Genomic DNA, 18,472 nt, shown 5'->3' with positions numbered 1-18,472 from the left:
CACGCTCTCAGCGGCTCGCTGAGCCAGATGCCAGTCCACGCATGTGAGCGGATCTGTTTTTTTTTGTCTGGACCAGCTCTCTGATGTCAGCCCGCTGTGTGCTGAAAACGGTTTACAGAACAAACTGCACTCCTGTGATCCACAAGAGAAGTACAGCCAAACGAGCTTTGGCTGTGCTTCTCCTTTAGGCTGGGTACTTTATATGGGTACATATGAGCATCCGCGTCCAATTCGCACTAGTGTGAACCCAGCCTAAAACTCAAACTAACTGTATTTGATAGTTTTTGATTCTTTGTGTTTGTGCTTACTAAGTCATATGATTGTTACTCTATATGATTATCACTGGTGAGAAAAAGTTAATATCTTGTCTTCCATTGTGACCATATTGAAATTGAAGGGGCAGCAGCTAAACTCCCCTTTCTTTGCTATATACTCTATGGGGTTGATTTACTAAAGGTGAATAGTCAGTACACTTTAAAAGTGCAGTTGCACTCATTTTCCCCAGAGCTTAGTGAATGTGGTGAAGCTTCATTTTATAAAGAATACCCAATTAGGCACAAAGAAAAGAAAAAAAAAAAAGATTTTTTTTGTCTGCACATGATTGGATAATAGAAATCAACAGAGCTTCACCATGTTCACTAAGCTCTGGGGAAAATTTGTGAAATGACACTTGCAAAGTGCACAGACTATTTGTCTTTAGTAAACCAACCCCTATAAGTTCTGATGCCTGATGAGGTAAAACTCCAGGTAACCAACAAAATACAATGCTGAAATACATACAGTACACAGTATACTGGTTACCTGCCAGAGGATTGTGTTTAACTCTTGTATTTCACAAACCTGTGTCATACTTTGTATAGGCATTAACGCTTTGTACACATTATGTGAAAATGTGTGTCGCGAATAGGGCAGCCCTTTCACTTGGATGGGTTGCCCTAAGCACAATTGTTGCTCCAAAGAAGCTCAGGGATGGAATTTTGAGCCATAAGCAATTTTACACTTACGTTTTTCAGCATGACAATTGTGGCATGTTAGGGGTTATATTAAAGATGAATGGCACACAAATGTACACTGTTCATTTGGCTGTGATCTGGAATGCCTGAGATTCCAAATTGCCCCTATTTGAACAGGGCCCAAAAGCATACCTAAAATGTCCCATAGCACAATAAAACCTGCAATAGTAGGGAACCCAGTACAACAAACACTCCCGGAAAATACAGGTGTAATTGTAAATTAAACCACACTTATCTTCAAATGTAGTAGTATGAATTCACCGTTACGTTCTACCTATGATCTGAAGATTAATTATCCGCAACATTCTCTTTCAGGATCATCAATAACACAGCTGCTTGCCCGTGACCCTGATGGAAATGCCCTGGTGTTTGGAATTGTAGGAGATGAAGCCCAAAAGTTTTTTGCTGTGCAAAGTGAGAGTGGTGTAGTCTGGCTGAGACAACCATTGGATCGAGAGGTACTGCTTTTCCATATTACACCTTGAAAACATAGCTTAGAAGAAGTAAAAATGAATTGAATTACATTTTTGTGGAACTATATAAAGGATGTACCCGGTTTGATATGACTGCTATAATGTGGTTGGGTTTAAACCTTAAAGTGATAGTAAAGGTTTGGGTTTTTTTTTTTTTTTTGTTTAAAACAACAAATATGTTATATTTACCTCCTCTGTGCATGGGTTTTGCACGGGTTTTGCACAGAGTGGCCCCGATCCTCCTCTTCTGTGTTCCCTCAGTGGTGCTTCTGGCTCCTCCCCACATTGAGTGCCCCCACGGAAAGCAGCATTCCAAGGGGGCACCCGTGCCAGCAGGACTTGCCCCCCCCCCACTCCCATGTCACTGGATTTGATTGACAGCAGTGGGAGCCAATGGCTCCTGCTGCTATCAATCTATCCAATGAGAACCCAAGACAGCAGCTGGAGCTACTGTGCTCGTCCCCATCACTGGAACGATCGGGTTCAGGTAAGTAAAAAGGGGGGCTGGGGGGGGGGCATCTGCAGCGCAGGAGGTTTTTCACCTTAATGAATTAAAGTGAAAAACCCTGAGACTTTACAACCCCTTTAAATTGTATTCCTATTTGACTCTATGCGCCCAGCTGTTGCATTTTGCAAATCCTTGTGGTCACTGGTAACTTGGCCTCCTGTGACTTTCTACCAGACCTGCAGTTGGGCAGGCCAGAAAGATTCCTATTGGGAAATAAGGAGGCATGTATCTAAATATGCTAATCCATTCTAGTAATGCATTTCCTGAATTAATTAATCTAATTAACCACACATACACCCATCAGAGGGAACCTGTATTTCATGTGTGCTGCAAGTATAGTTTTTTTTGACTGACAGGTTTGCTTTAAAGAGACCATGTCCCCATACTATTAATATTAGCAGTAAGCTAGCCTTGAGAGTATTTGTCAAATTACATAATTTTGTGTATTTAATCGCCGTGTAGTTATTGATGATATTATGATATTAAACAGACATGAGACTGTTTTTGGGCGCTGCCATCTTGAACGTGACATCAGCAGCCGCAGGCAGACTCTGAGCTGTCACTCAGTGATTCTTTGTAGTATTCCCCTGCTATCATTAATTTATGTTTGAAGCACACTGAAAAGCCTGTTATTTATTTGATGACAGGGCAGAGATGCTGATAGCAGGAACTTGCACACAGCAGAGCACTAAATAATGCCAGCAGTGACACCTTCACCAATCTTCATATATTGCAACCTACTTCTGCTTCGTTTACAGTTATTATGCACTAACGACTCTACTTCAGCTATGGGTGTACAGATAATAAAATATGATTTTGTCCTAGATCCTAAGGCAAGAACTTGACACTTCCAGGAAGTAATCAGATTCCTAGAAACATTACATGGGTCACACCATGGGAAAATTAAAAAAAATTAAGGAAACCTGCATCGGTCCACTGTTTTTCTAAACCGATATTTAACCTGTGACGGAACCGTCCAGCACCCAGCTTGGGTGCTTCCATCAAGATATAGGTTCCTCCAGTCAGGACCCAGGAACCAGGTATTATACCTGAATATGGTACCCAAGACTAAACGGCACTAGCTTAGATGCAAACTGGAACTTTTTATTGTAAACTCACACAGAAATGATATATCACACAAAAAGAGCTTGATTGTGTTATGCAAACAGTAAGATAATTAACATAGCTAGGGAACAGCCAACATAAAAATCAGTCTAATTAATGTGAACTAATTAAACATGTCACTTGAATAAACCTAGGTGCCCAGTTCGTTCGGCACCCACCCTGGATACACAGGTTCATTACACATTATCATAAGCATAAATGGGAGGGAGGTAGTAGGTAAAGAAGGTGGCATGGGGTGAACTAGTCCACCAGCTGCCCGTCCACAACCATATGTCCTTTATAGGGCTGATCAGTTTTTATTTATTCATATAAAACCTTTGTTCCAAGAGAAAAAAAGTTACTGTAACTGCTTGTGTAACTGCAGTGTAAGCTAGAGTTTGGCTCCAATTTGTTAGTGTTTCCAAATCTGCTAGTACATCTAATACTCCCCTCCCACCAGATTAACAATGCTGCTGTCCGAAGGTGGCTCTGTTTTTCATTCATTCAAAGTGGGGGCACTCTAATACAGGACTAATCACCAGGATAAAAAAAGCCTAGAAAAAAAGAAAAGAAAAAGAAAATGCATGCAGCTACCACATCTAAGGCATGGTAAGCTGCAATATATTACATTTTTGGTTTTGGCCTTAATACGGCTTGAACTTACGATTTTTAAAAACAGAATGTCTCTTCTTTTCAGTTGCAATCTGGATAACGTAAAATAGCTAGAGAATTAGGCAGTAAGGGTTGGTTTACTATTTATTACAGGTACTTGCATAGCGCCGTCAATTTATGCAGCACTGTACACATACACTATATTACCAAAATTATTGGGATGCCTGCCTTTACATGCACATGAACTTTAATGGCATCCCGCTCTTAGTCCGTAAGGTTCAATATTGAGTTGGCCCACCCTTTGCAGCTATAACAGCTTCAACTCTTCTGGGAAGGCTGTCCACAAGGTTTAGGAGTGTGTCTATGGGAATGTTTGACCATTCTACCAGAAGCACATTAAAGTTCATGTAAAGGCAGACGTCCCAATACTTTTTGTAATATAGTGTATATAGTACATTTACATCAGTCCCTGCCTACAGGGAGCTTACAATCTAAGGTCCCTAACCCACAGTCATACATACACATACTAGGGCCAATTTAGATAGGAGCCAATTAACCTACTAGCAAGTCTTTGGAGTGTGGGAGGAAACCCACACAAGCACAGGGAGAACATGCAAACTCCAGGCAGATAGTGCTGTCGTTGAGATTTGAACCGACAACCCTGGTTCTGCTAGGCGGCAGCCAGCAGCACTAACCACTTAGCTACTGTCCGAATGCCATAAATATCTACGAGATACGAGTTCTGCATGGACTTAAGATTTAAGAACAAATAATCAATCCACCTGATTTTTGGGGATCAGAATCCATTTTTACAATAATGTAGCTAATTCTTTCACAAGTTTTGTAAAATGTATTCTTGCTCAATTTTATCACAGGAAAAGCAAAGGGGAACGCATACACAAAAATGCTGTTTAGGCAGACAGTGTGGGATGAAGTGGTTTATGATGTTTTTATACAGAAAAGGCTAGCAGACAGTGTCTGGTATTGTTTGAGATAACTGCAGGCAGAGCCTGGGGGCCTGAGATGGATTTCTAGCAATCTCTTTGCAGGTCTCTGCTGCTGTATGATAGCAACACCTGAGAGGAGGCTTCTCTAAATCACCCAGCAACTTCCTTCAGGGCAGGAAATTAGTTTATGACAATGATGAGCATTTACATTTTAGGAGCGGATAAACAACCTTTGTTTGGTCTGTGATAACTGTACATGAATACAGGCTCCATTAGCGGCACCGTTATGTACAGCCATCATCGGACCTGCTCCTCTGAAAGCCATTCTATCTTCACTATTGGTAATCGGTTAATGTATTTATATCTTTATTATGTGTGAGGTTGACTTACCCACTAGCATGTTATACCATTCAAAGACTATAGTGGCCAGACTGCTGCAAACCTTGTACAGTCATTTTTGCAATCAAACATTCATTTTTGTGGAGATTGTAGCCAGAACCACAAGAGGCGATGGCAGTGGAAATTCCATCAAGGAGACTTTTACTACTTAACCAGTTGCCGTCCGCCGCACGCCGATACACGCCAGCACAATGGCAAATGGGCGTACCTGTACGTCCCCTTTAAGAGCCGGGGATAGCAGGCACACGTGTGCCCACAGTGTGACCATGCCTGCAGGACCAGTGGACTCGAAGTCCGCCGGTCTCCCGGCAATCATGTCACGGAGCCTCAGAATGGGAAAGTGCCTATGTAAACAAGGTATTTCCTCGCTCTGGCTTGTGTCATGACTGCTCCCTGTAATGTGACTTGAAGCTCCCCCCCCCCACAGTTAGAATCACTCCCTAGGACACACTTAACCCCTTCATCGCTCCAAGTGGTTACCCTTCACTGCCAGTGTCATTTACACAGTAAGCAGTGCATTTTTATAGCACTGATCGCTGTATAAATGACAATGGTCCCAAAATAGTGTCAAAAGTGTTCGATGTGTCCGCTATAATGTCGCAGTCCCAATAAAAATCGCAGATCGCCGCCATTACTAATAAAAAAAATTAAAAATAAAAATGCCATAAAACTATCCCCTATTTTGTAGACGCTATAACTTTTGCGCAAACCAATCAATATACGTTTATTGCGATTTTTTTTTTTTACCAAAAATATGTAGAAGAATACATATCGGTCTAAACTGAGGAAAAAAATATTTTTTTTATATATTTTTGGGGGATATTTATTATAGCAAAAAGTAAAAAATAATGCATTTTTTTTTCAAAATTGTCGCTCTTGTTTTGTTTATAGCGCAAAAAATAAAAACTGCAGAGGTGATCAAATACCACCAAAAGAAAGCTCTATTTGTGGAGAAAAAAGGACATCAATTTTGTATTGGGTGCCACATCGCATAACAAAGTGGCGCAGTGCCGATTCTCAAAAAAAATGCTCTGATCAGGAAGGGGGTAAAATCTTCCAGGGCTGAAGTGGTTAAGCTTCTTAAGCTCTATTGAGCAGCCCATAAATGATTTTGTTTTATTCCACCCAGGGTGGAAGGAAAGAAAATAGCTTGATACCCCCATCAACACAGTCAGGGAATGACTCCCACAGCTCTTTCGTGTTCTGCCTGCAGGGGGCACTGGGAGCCTTCCCGGTCAGCAGAAGGCAATGATTACTGCTTGCAGCTGTAGAGGCTGGCAGTAATCACATGTAAATAATCCAACAAGCTGTTTGTATCCAGGTCAATTGATGGATTAACTTGGGTACAATCAGCCTGCCCATACATGGATTGAATCTCGACCAGTCCCTGCTGAACCAGCCGAATTTCAATCCAAGTATGGCCAGCTTTAAGCCACTGTGTGATTCATGATTCATTTCATACAGCTGAAGTCTCCAGAATTGGTTGCAGACGTTTTCTAGCATATTCGTACAGCGATGCACAATGTACATACAGGAATAGATCTACTTCGAGGTTTAGTGGTACTACTTTTTAGGCTCAGCTTCCTGCTAACTGGACAGAGGTAATGATGTTCACAAGTTAGAGGTGCAGCGCTAAACATCAAAACTAAGCATTAATGATAAGCTCCGGCATTTTCGCACACCCCACATGCAGAGCCCACCAGGAGGTCGGCACTGCACTGTGCTAATCACCGGCAGTGAGACATTGTCCCAATGTGCAGCTGCAGAGATCGGGAAATGTCTCACTGCCTGTGATTAGCGCAGCACAGTGCTGACTTCCTGGCGGGCTCTGCACGTGGGGTGTGCGAACACGCTGGAGCTCATCCTTACTAAGCATCATAAAAAGGCCATAGTGATAAAAGTCCACAGTCATGTCTAAAAGAGCTTCTGATATGAGAGTGCAGCTAAATAGCACGTATGTGAGGAAACCACCACCGGCACCCAATCTCACTGCCTCTTACCATCCACTCCAGACCCTCATTACACAGGTCAAAAACGCAGTGGGCAGCAATCAAGTGAGGTTGTCAATATCAGTATGCTCTGTCCAGCCAAAACAAACACCTTCTCCAAAGCTCAATCAATCACATAAAGAGACAAAAGAGACACTCCTCAAAGTGCAGCAATCTCAATCCAGATTATCCACTTCGCGCAAACCACTGTACCGGAACATCGGTAGAAGGAAGTGGATGTATCTGGGTATAGCCTGCAACTAGTACTGTTTTTCAGAGCAGGCGGTCGGCTATCTGGTGATAACGGCTGATCCAGTTCGGCAGCCGCTCAACCGTTATCCCAGGTAGCAGGAGGGGACGTCCCCCTCCCGCCGCTGTCCACCGCTCTTCCTGGGCCTCCTGTCCCACCGGGAGCCCCGAGCCATTATCCGGCGCTTCTGCCAGCTAGGCTGTCGCCTGAACGAAGCCGGTTTCGGTTTTGATTGGGTCTCTGTAATAAAATTCCTGAAGCAACGTCACGTCACTTCTGGTTTACTCTGCTGCCGAACGCGCTGATTTAAAAAAAATTACAGTGTTCAGAATCGCCAATTTTGGTGTTCTGAATACTTTGAAGTGCAAAGGAGGGATTTGTGGTCTTTTAAACCCCCGATCCCTCCATAAAGAGTACCTGTCATTGCCTATTACTGTCACAAGGGATGATTACATTCCTTGTGACAGCAATAAAAGTGATCAGATTTTAATTTTTTTTGAAGGGACATTGTTAAAAAAATTAAATAAGAAAAATATATATATATTTTTTAAAGTGCCCCCATCCCCACGTGCTCGCACAGCAAATAAAACACTTTGGTAAGTCGCACACGCAATTTTAAACTGTGTTCAAATTGCACATGTGAGGTATCGCCGCGATCATCGGAATTTGAGCAATAATTCTAGCATTAGATTTGCTCTGTAACTCTAACCTGGTAACCATTAAAAAAATGTAAATGTCGAGTATAGAAATTTGTTAAAACAAATTTAATTGTCGCCTATGGAGATTTTCAAGTGTCATCGTTTGTTGCCATTGCACGAGTGTGCGCAATTTTTCAACTAACATGTTTTGTATCTATTTACTCAACGTAAAATCCTCTTTCACCATATACAAAAAAAATTGGGTTAACCTTACTGTTTTCCTTTTTTTTCATTAAAAAAATACTGTGTGACAAAATATTGCAACAACTGCCATTTTATTCTTTAGAATCTTCGCTAAATATATATATATATATATATATATATATATATATATATATATATATATATATATATATTTGACACTTTTTTGTTCTATGAGTACATATGGATATAGAGATATATTTTTGTAGTAACATTAGTGCACAAATTTTCGCTGTTATAAAGATGGGTTTAGTTCCATTAGATGTGACTACTGTATGAGACTATTGCCCCACACTGGTCTACTTTACATATATTTCTTAGTTATCTCACATACCCTTTCACTCAGCGTATATCCTATGCGTTTTTTCATAGTGGTTTACACATAGGGTCCTGCATTCTCTTTAATATAATGTATGCGTAAAATCTGGATGATATTTCAATATCATAAAGATGGATGCATTACAACAATCGGAAGTATATGTGGCGACGCTCGCCCATTGGAGACAGTAGATCTGTTTACACGCTGCGGCTAGGTGATTACATCCTCCCACTGCATTTTCTGATTGGTTGCAGTCCTTGTCAGTTCTTTTAAATAGCGGCCCCTTACGTAGTAGATCACGCCCTCAGACGAAGTCTGGAAGTGACGAAACGCGTCAAGGGCGTGATCTACGGGAAGTAATGTATGCGTTCCACGAGTTTGAGAACCAGGAAATACACTGCTACTGTACACAGCGGAGGTCCTCTTCATTCGAACTGACGGTAGGAACCACATACAGGCACAGTCCTTTATTGCTTTATAACCATTGCATTTTGGTACACATATTTGAATAGGGGGATTCCCTTTCTTTTGAATAAAGGTTTATATATTTTAAACGATATCACACTATGTGGACATTCCGTTTCTCCCTTATGGCTCAAATTGAGCATCCAATAGCGGGACTGACACTTGGTGGACGTTCGAGGTGGAGCGGTGGAGTGATTTGCTTTATACCAGGGCTCATTGTAACCAACACGCGGTGTTCACATATGCTGGAAGTACTTTTCACAGAATACAGTGAAAGTGTCATCTTCTCCGCTATCCACATCACTTCATGCATGAACTGTATATGCTGAACCTGCTGATTTTGAACAGTTTGAGCGCTGCTGCAATAGTAACAGAGACTTTAGAGTTTAAGTTTTATATATTGCCTTGATTGTTGACGGGATTTTTTAAGCAGCTGCTTTTTGATCTATCAATTAATTTCATGATATATTGTATAATTTATATTCATTGTTAGTTGATTTTTTATAGGAAGCTACAGCCTAAGGCACAGAGCGGTGTTTTAATAGGCAGGTGCATTCCACAGCAAAAAACATCTTTATACATATATTTGACACTTATTTACAAGTTAAAAATCAGTATTTTCTGCTAGAAACTTACTTAGAACCCCCAAACATACATATATATATTATATATATATATAATGTTTGGGGGTTCTAAGTAACTTGTAAACAACAAGTGTCAAAAATGGGCTCAGTCCTTAAGTATATAAAATATACAATATAAAATACCACTGACATGGTAGAAGTAGAAACACGCCTATCTTGGTTTGAAAAGCCAGCGTTCCCAACCACCAAATGATGTTGAGTCCTTGAGGCTGGTTTACTAAAAGAGTTGAAAATCTCTACACAGTATAGTGTGTGAATGTTCATTTTAATTATCCAATCGTGCACAGATGAAATAGGTAAACAGGTATTTTCTTTTCACATGACTGAAGCGAATCTTCAAAGAATTTTTGTGTGAACATTCTGAAATCCTTTAATAAATCAGCCTTTAGATCTAGTGAGCAGGAATGAACAGAAAAATGTCAAAGGAGCTACAACACTCAACTGGTAAATGATAGTCTAAGATGTCTGGTTATGCAGCATGGTGTATGAATCACAAGTTTGGATTAACAGATTAGAAACTTTTTGGCAGGTAGGACTCTATTTCATTGAGGTTTGAGCTGTTGTCTAAATTAATGCTAAATTTTAAATTAAATAATTGTGCCCAATTTTATGTACACGTCTATTTTCCATTTCATTTTTGAGATGAACATTTTTTAAATTTTTGAGATGAACACTGTATAATATTTGAAAATGTCGTTACTTTTATTTAATGGCTGCAATTGTAAGGGTAAACATAAAATTTTCCCTAAGGCTCCATTTACACTATGGACTTCCAGATCGCAGGTGGAATCGCAGTAATTCCGCCTGCAATTCCGAATTGCCGTAAATGGTGGGGCGCCCTTGCGATTCAGGTTACTTTCTATGGCACCCGAATCGCGGCACGATTTTGCAGCGATTGTCGCCTGATGTTTAGTTTTAGTTTAGTTTCTCTAAAAGGCTGTCAGGCTTTTTTGACCTCATTGTTCATATGTATGAATTTATATATCGGTACAATAAAAGAACACACTTAAGACATGAAAATTGAATTGTTCTGGTTGTACATGATAAAGCTCACAATATCATATTTTGAGTTCCCCGTTTTCCCTCTCCTAAGAGTATTTTGCATGTAATTATGCTTTTAGCTAAAAACAAAATTACAGGTGTCGGAAGATAAACATTATTTTTAATCATATTTTGTCTGTCTTTTCATTGCAGTCTAAATCAGAATTCACAGTTGAATTTACTGTCAGTGACTCTGAGGGGGTATGTATGACTTTTTTTTCATTTGATGACTTAAAAATGTATAATTGGTAAACCAAGACAGGATAAGAAAGATGTGATAGTAAAGGTGGAGGAAAGAATGATTTATAATGATTTGTTCACAGTGGTCTCTGCTGGAACACACCGGAGACAGATCACCAATTAAAAGAAAGGTTGTGCAGGAAATGTCCTTTCTTAGAACTTTCTTCATCTGTCCTTTTACTTTAAATATATATATGGTAATGTGATCTGGATAATGCCTGAAGTGAGGACAGTTTTGTTTCCTGTTTAACAAATTGAATTTCTTTAGCTGAATATAGTGAAAATGAATCTAATGCTGCCAATGCACTAATTGGTTTATGCCAGCAACGTGATCAATTTAAATCAATTAGCGATTAGCGTATTGCTTTAAAATATTGATATGTCATTTCTAAGTAGGTTTTAGGTTATTTAAAATAAATACTATTCGTGCTAGGTCTCAAGATTGTAAAGAAAAAGCAGCCGCTTTAAAACTCTGATACCAGTCCATTAGAGAGTACACATAAAAAGCAGCACTAATTCTAGTGCGATACTTAACTAGTGATAAGCGATAAACACCATTGAAAAAGCTTTAAAAAAACATATGAAACAAAAAATGATTAAAGTAAAAAAGATTCAGCAGGAACCGGTCAAGATCTGAACCGTGTATGGGCAGGCTGAATGTACCAAGTTGATCGATCAAGGAAGTATGCATCAAGTGCAAATAGGAGCAGCCCCCTTGGACTGCCTCAAAAGTCCAAGGGGGCTGCTCCTATTGCACTTGATGCATACTTCCTTTTTCATTTTTTCAAGTTGATTGATCACTCAACTCAGGTTCAACCAGCCTGATGGATTTTAAATGCTATTTTCGCATGTAGAGAAAAGTAGGGAAGACTGAAGGATGAGAGGTTGATGATGGGGGGGGGGGACGACCTGTAAGGAACGTAGGAACAGGAAAAGGGGAAGGACTGTTCAGTGGTTGTGGTAAATGTTATGTAAAAAAAAAAACACAGCTCTATATAGCACAGTGACATAGGTACCCAATTGTCAACAACTTTAGGCAACTAGCAATTGTTTGAATTAGTCTGTGCATGTATATTCTATTCAATAAAAACACATATTCCTGAAAGTGGAATGTATGTTCTTTAAAGAGCTGGTAAAACTTTATGCTGCTTAATTTTTAACACAACACTACCATTCCTGTCTGTACTGCACCGTGTGGTGCTCGTTGTAATATTAACGGCAGGCATTGAAGGTAGGCATGTGCAATTCATTTTGTTCCGAATTCGTTTTTTTAATGAATTTCGACAAATTCGTTAATTCAGAAATATCCGGATTAACGAAAACCCGTTTAACGAATTTTTCCGAACATTCGTAAATTCAAAAAATTTGTAAATTTGTAAATTCATACATTGTAAATTCGTACATTCGTAATTTACGAATGTACACTCATACATTCGTAAATTCTTACATTCGTACATTCATACATTAGTAAATTAGTGAATTCGTAAATTTGTGAATTCGGAGATCTGAAATAATAATTAACTAATAATAACTTAACTACTATTACTAGTAACTATTAAATTATAGGTATTGTAATTTCCTTTCAAATTTGGCTGTTAGTGAACGTAACACATACAAATTTATCTGAAGGTTACGAATGATCCGAAATAACGAATGCCGTATGCAAACGAATCGAACGTAATGAATTAATAATAATAAATAACAATAATAATAATAAAAACTTTTTATTATTATTATTTATTATTAATTTATTCCTTTACATTTGTTTAGATGCAGCATTCGTTATTTCAGATAATTCGTAACTTCAGATAAATTCATATTTGTTACGTTCACTGACTGCCAAATTTGAAAGGAAATTACAATACCTATAACTTACTAGTTAGTTACTATTTCAGATTTTCGAATTTTCGGGTTTTTGGATTTTCAAATTTCGAATTTACAAATGTACGAATTTACGAATGTACGAATGTACGAATTTACGAATGTATGAATTTACGAATGTACGAATTCATGAATGAACGAATGTACGAATGAACGAATTTACGAATGTACGAATTTACGAATTGCGATCATAACGAATGACCTGAAAAATGAAAAAAAAAAAAAAAACTAATGGAACGAAAACGAAAATGAACAAATTTTTTGGCTGTGCACATGTCTAATTGAAGGGTGGCTATGAGGCTTTAAGGGATAAGTTCACCTTTTTTTTTCTCCTAAACTTCAGCTCCCCTATGCACCAATATAGCATTCATGTACTTTTTTTTTTTTAAAAATATCAAAGCTTTCCATAAAATCTACAGACATTACCTTACTGTCTTCCCAACCATGATTCAAAACTTATCTATTGCTTCTGTCTTATGTCCTTACAGACTGTAAGTCATGACACAGGAAGGAGTTGACCAGCTGATCTCATTAGCACACACCCTGCATCATACACCCTCCCACTCCCAGCTGCACGTTTTTTAAATGAAATGCAATCAATAAGTGATCACCCTTCTCACTAAATACACAATATACAATCAGATTGCATAGTGTATGGCCATCTTTATACAAGTACATAGAAGGGAGTGGATAAAAACACTCAGCTGTCAAGCCCTGTTCACATCTCTGCATAGTGGGAACTCGCTTTCCCACATGCATTTTTTTTTTTTTAGCGAGTTGGGGAGGTGTTTTGGAGCATTTTCACTCATCACACATAGGGCAGCCCACCCACCTGAATGGGCTACCCTACACGCAGCAATCACCCCAAAAAAGCTTCAAAACTTTTTTTCTTGAGCGGGGCTTGGTGCGTTTTTTACTGCGATATTTGGTCCAGCGCATTTCTGAAATGCAAGAAAACACAGAGATGTGAATGGATCCTCATTGTTCTTGTGTTAATGCACAAATTTCCATTTCAGGCCCCACTCACATCTAGCATAGTGGGAGCGCACATTTTGGGTCTCGTTTTTCCTGTGACACGCATAGGGCAGCCTGCTTATTTAAATTGGCTGTGCTATGTGTGGCTTGTGGGGCATGTTAGCGTTTTGTGGGTAGCATGTTTTTTACTGTGCATTTGCCATTCGTTTTTTTACATGCCAAAATGTATGTTTGCTTCTGTGTTTGCTGTGTTGTTAACAATTAATGGCACTGAAAGCGCAACTAGTAATTTTAGGTGTATAAAGGTGGCCATACACTATACAATCTGATTGTACAATCTCTTTCTGTGTGTTTCCTTGCATTTCAGAAATGCACTGCAATAAAAATCATAGGAAAAAAACGCTCCACTCTAAAAAAAAGTTCTGAAGCTTCATGCAGTCCATTCAGGTGGATGGGCTGCCCTATGTGTGATGAGTGAAAATGCTCCAAGACGCCTCCCCCGCTAAAAAAAAAGCAAAAAAAAATGCATGTAGGAATGCAAGTTCCCGCTATGCAGAGATGAGAAGGACTTGACAGCTGAGTGTTTCTGTCCACCCTCTTCTATGTACTTGTATAACGATGTCCATGCACTATGCAATCTGATTATTTAGTGAGAAGGGTGATCACTGATTGATTGCATTTCATTTAAAAAATGTGCAGCTGGGAGTGGGAGATTGAATGATGCAGGGTGTGTGCTAATGAGGTCAGCTGGTCAACTCCTTCCTGTGTCATGACCTACAGTCTGTAAGGACGTAAGACAGAAGCAATAGATACATTTTGAATCATGGATGGAGCACAGTAAGGTACATGTCTGTAGATTTTATGGAAAGCTTTGACATTTTTGCAAAAAACGTACATGAATGCTATATTGGTGTGTAGGGGAGCTGGAATTTAGAAGAAAAAAAAAAGTGAACTTAGCCCTTAAAAAATGCCACAAATGCCAGTGGCGGCCGGTGTTTTTTTTTGAAGGGGGAGCAGCAAACAACCACCCTCCCCCCTCCCCGTTGGTCGGCTGCACCCCCCCTACCCCGACACTTACCCCATTGGTTGCAGGCGAGCGGGTGCCTACGAGCAGTGGGCAGCGACCAGATTGTGGGCTCCTATGGGTGGCGGCTTGTGGGCTCCTATAGGCAGCGTGCAGCGGCTCCTGTGTCCTCTCTGCATCAGGGTGACTTCCGCTCCTGTGTCCCCCTCTGCTCTCTGGAGACGGTTGGTTCCAGGACTGATTGCCACAATTTAGTGGCTTCTACAGGCTTTTATTCATCACTTTTGTGAGTAGTATTTTACAGTTTTTAATAATAAATTAACTTGGGCGTCCCTTCTTTTTTTTATCTTTTTTGTGACTATTAGGATACCCTCTATCCAGGAGGGCAGCAAAGACAAAGACATTATCCCTTTGAGTCACTGATCACCCGGCCATCACACTTATGCGTAGGAGTGTTTGCGTCCAATAGGATCGCCTGTCCTTTCATCCAGTCGGTGTCAAAACCCGCTTCCTGATTGGCCTGGAGGAGTATCAGTGGTACAACAGCAAATATTGATTTGATGCTGTAACACACCTGGGTGGGATCGGAGCCCACTCTATGCGACCCGAGCCCACCCTATATTGAAGCCTATTAGAGCCTCTGGCTCTAATTGGTTCTTCAAAAAAACACCACCCTCGCATTGGAATCCATGCTCCAGTGTCCTGAAAGGGGTCGGACGCATGGATAGGGGAGGCGGCAATGGACAGGATGGGCGGCGCCCGTGCACCCTTAATGGGTGGGCCGCCCCTGAACAAACCCTAACACTTTACTCTGTGGTAGTCAACCTGGTAAATAAAGAGAGCTTATAGTTCAATAGAACTTAAAATATAGATAGACAACATACAGTGTATATATATATATATATATATATATATATATATATATATATATATATAAAGAAACAGGTAAATGTGCATTGCAACATAGTGCGCTACCAGAAATGGTGTATGCCCATTCATTATCAATAGCACAAGACATGCTAATGTTCCTCAGCATCTGGTGGACCTTGCAATCACCTCCTGCCCAAGTAACCAGGGCTGGACAGTAGACTTGGGAGTTGAGAGCAGAGAGCTTTGATGGGGACCCCACTGCTGAGATATGGCTAATACTGATGAGGAAGCCAATGTGCAAGTAATGCTAGTGCAGGTGGCTAGTCAGCGTTTGCCTAATTTCAATTGCGCCTGTACTGTGAGGTGCTCCGCACTACTGTTTATACTTTAACTACACTGCGGCCATGGAAGCAGAGGCTGGCACTGGGAGCAGGGACTTTTGTTTATCTGGTGCCAGACCCTCAATGGTCTGCACAAGGGAGACCAGTGGGCCGCGTGTTGATCACCAGTGACTAAACCTTTCCACTAACACTAACACTGAAGCTTCATTCCTAATCTAACTAAAAAAAAAAAATGAACCCATTTAATCATTAGCGAAGCCTGGAAAGGAATGGTCTTGACCAAAAGTTCAGGAAATGAAGTTACTATGACCCTTGTCACTAAGAAAGAAAGTGAGGGGAAATCCAAAACTTTAGACTTGTCCCCAGAACAAAATGTAAGGGGAAACTTTAAAAAAGGAAAAGAAAAGAGGAACTCCCCTCACTTTGGATAATTTCCTTTAACTTTTTGTTGCATCTTTTGGTCAGGAATAGAACTGGAATTTCCCCAATAGTACACGCAGAGCAAAAAATAACCTGACAGGGGTTGTAACCCTTCTCTATTGTATCCTAAACTAAAAAAATATTCTTGGCTATACATACACTTTAACTATTCCCTATTGTAAGACATACATTTAAAGCCTTTATAAAGGTATTTTTTTAAATTTTTAAATAACAAACATGTTATACTTATCTGCTCTGTGCATTGGTTTTACACAGAGTGGCCCCAAACCTCCTTTTCTGGGGGCCTCTCTAGGCCCATCCTTTTTTTTGTGTGTGCCCTCATAGCAAGATACTTGCTATGGGGGTACACCTGCAAGCTCGATCCCGAGTTGGGCTGCGTGCATCTATCGACACATACAGCGTTGCTCAGCCCTGCCTCCCACTCTCTGCTCACAGGATTTGATTTACAGCAGCAGGTGCCAATGTCTACCTCTGATGCCTCTGCAAGCAGAGAGAGAGAGAGAGAGAGAGAGAAGAGAGCTGCTGCAGACAGACACACCGCTGGATTGAAATAAATATAAGCCCAGGTTCACACTGACAACGGGACAGCATTCCCACGTCAGTCCGACTTCGGGGGCGATTTCAGAGACATCTGTGCGGGTTCCTGCACAGATGTCTATACAAATCGCACCCCACAGTCACCAAAAGTAGTACAGAAACTACTTTTGGGAATCGGTACGGCGTTGCACCGATTCAGACGGTGCCATTGTCAAATCGCATGCCAAATCGCATACAATGTGAACCTAGGCTAAAGGGAGGTGAGGGGGCGATACAAACTTTGGGACATTTTTTACCGTAATGCAGGGAATGCATTAAGGTACAAAATATCCAGTCATTAGAACCATTTGAATTTAAGTACTAAGATGTGGTATTATGGTACCAGATAAAAGCATATGTCAGAATGTGGTTGAACAACTTATCTTGTTAATCCTCAGGTCACAAAAATGAAAGCGAACATACAAGTTGGTGATGTCAATGACAATGCCCCTACCTTCCATGGACAGCCATACACAGTGCGCATTGCTGAGGTATGTCTTTAATGTTTCTGTTGTTAAAAAATAACAGTTTATGGCTCCAGCCAGGTCATATATTCTATATTCATTATTTAATATTTAATAATAATAAAAAAAAAGTGATGTATAGTATCAACCCTGAACAAAGTGCTATGATGTAACCAACATAATACAGCTGTTGAAGGTCTGTTGACCATGCATTTGGTGCGTGTTCCATGCATTCCGATTAAATGATTTGGAGGGATAAAAACAAAACATGAATTGATCTCAAGCTGGCCTTAAAAAAAAACAAGGAAGGATACAGGCTGCCATTGTTCACCCGCCCTATTGAAATAACTAGAAAGATGGCAGTCACACTAATCTAATGGATTCAATACATTATGACTTATTGACCTGTAGAGATAAGCTCCTGTGTTTAAATCCTAGTCCAAACCCACCTGAGCTATCCCGCTGTCATATGCACTGTGCCAATCATAAGTGGTCAAGGCATTCTTTGCCCTGCAGCTGCATGTATACATGCAATTGCAGGGTTGAGAAAATCCCCCGGCTGCTTTTGATTGGTCAAGGTCAGCGACCGCTTCCTGGCAGGATCACTCAGGTGGCTTCAGACTAGGATCCAAACACACCTGAGCTCATCCCTACTGACCTGGAACAACAAAGCAAATTAAAAGCTTTGACTTCACTCTTTCAATATCTGTGTGCTTTTTTTTTTTTTTTTTTTTTTGGTCAATGTCTCAGAAAATTAAAGAAAATCAAAACTTCGGGCAATTAGTATTTTTGGTAGACGGTCAGCAATGGTAGCTTCCATTCTCAATACAAGTTTCCTTGAACTGATCCCAAATCCTTGTCTACACGACCCTCATGTTTTATAGCAAAGATATATGAAAAAATCAGTAAGCTCTGGCACTACAGCCCCTCTATTGCTTAAAGGGTGTCTTTTAAAGAGGAATTGGACCATGAAAAAGTATAGACTATTTCCATAAATT

At 40.2% G+C, this 18,472-nt stretch overlaps 1 protein-coding gene across 1 annotated transcript in view; it reads left to right on the top strand.

Moving 5' to 3' along the window:
- CDH23 (cadherin related 23) overlaps nucleotides 1-18,472 on the top strand; it is a 1,935,615-nt gene that overhangs the window by 447,018 nt on the left and 1,470,125 nt on the right. Inside the window, exons 4-6 of the mRNA XM_073596703.1 lie at nucleotides 1,329-1,471; nucleotides 10,816-10,863; nucleotides 17,409-17,501. Of these exons, the coding sequence (XP_073452804.1) occupies nucleotides 1,329-1,471; nucleotides 10,816-10,863; nucleotides 17,409-17,501 (284 nt within the window). The remainder of the gene's footprint in view (nucleotides 1-1,328; nucleotides 1,472-10,815; nucleotides 10,864-17,408; nucleotides 17,502-18,472) is intronic.

This window comes from Aquarana catesbeiana, linkage group LG08 (genome assembly GCF_042186555.1).
Source record: "Aquarana catesbeiana isolate 2022-GZ linkage group LG08, ASM4218655v1, whole genome shotgun sequence".
NCBI lineage: Eukaryota > Metazoa > Chordata > Amphibia > Anura > Ranidae > Aquarana > Aquarana catesbeiana.
This window is presented reverse-complemented; position numbering and strand designations above follow the sequence as displayed.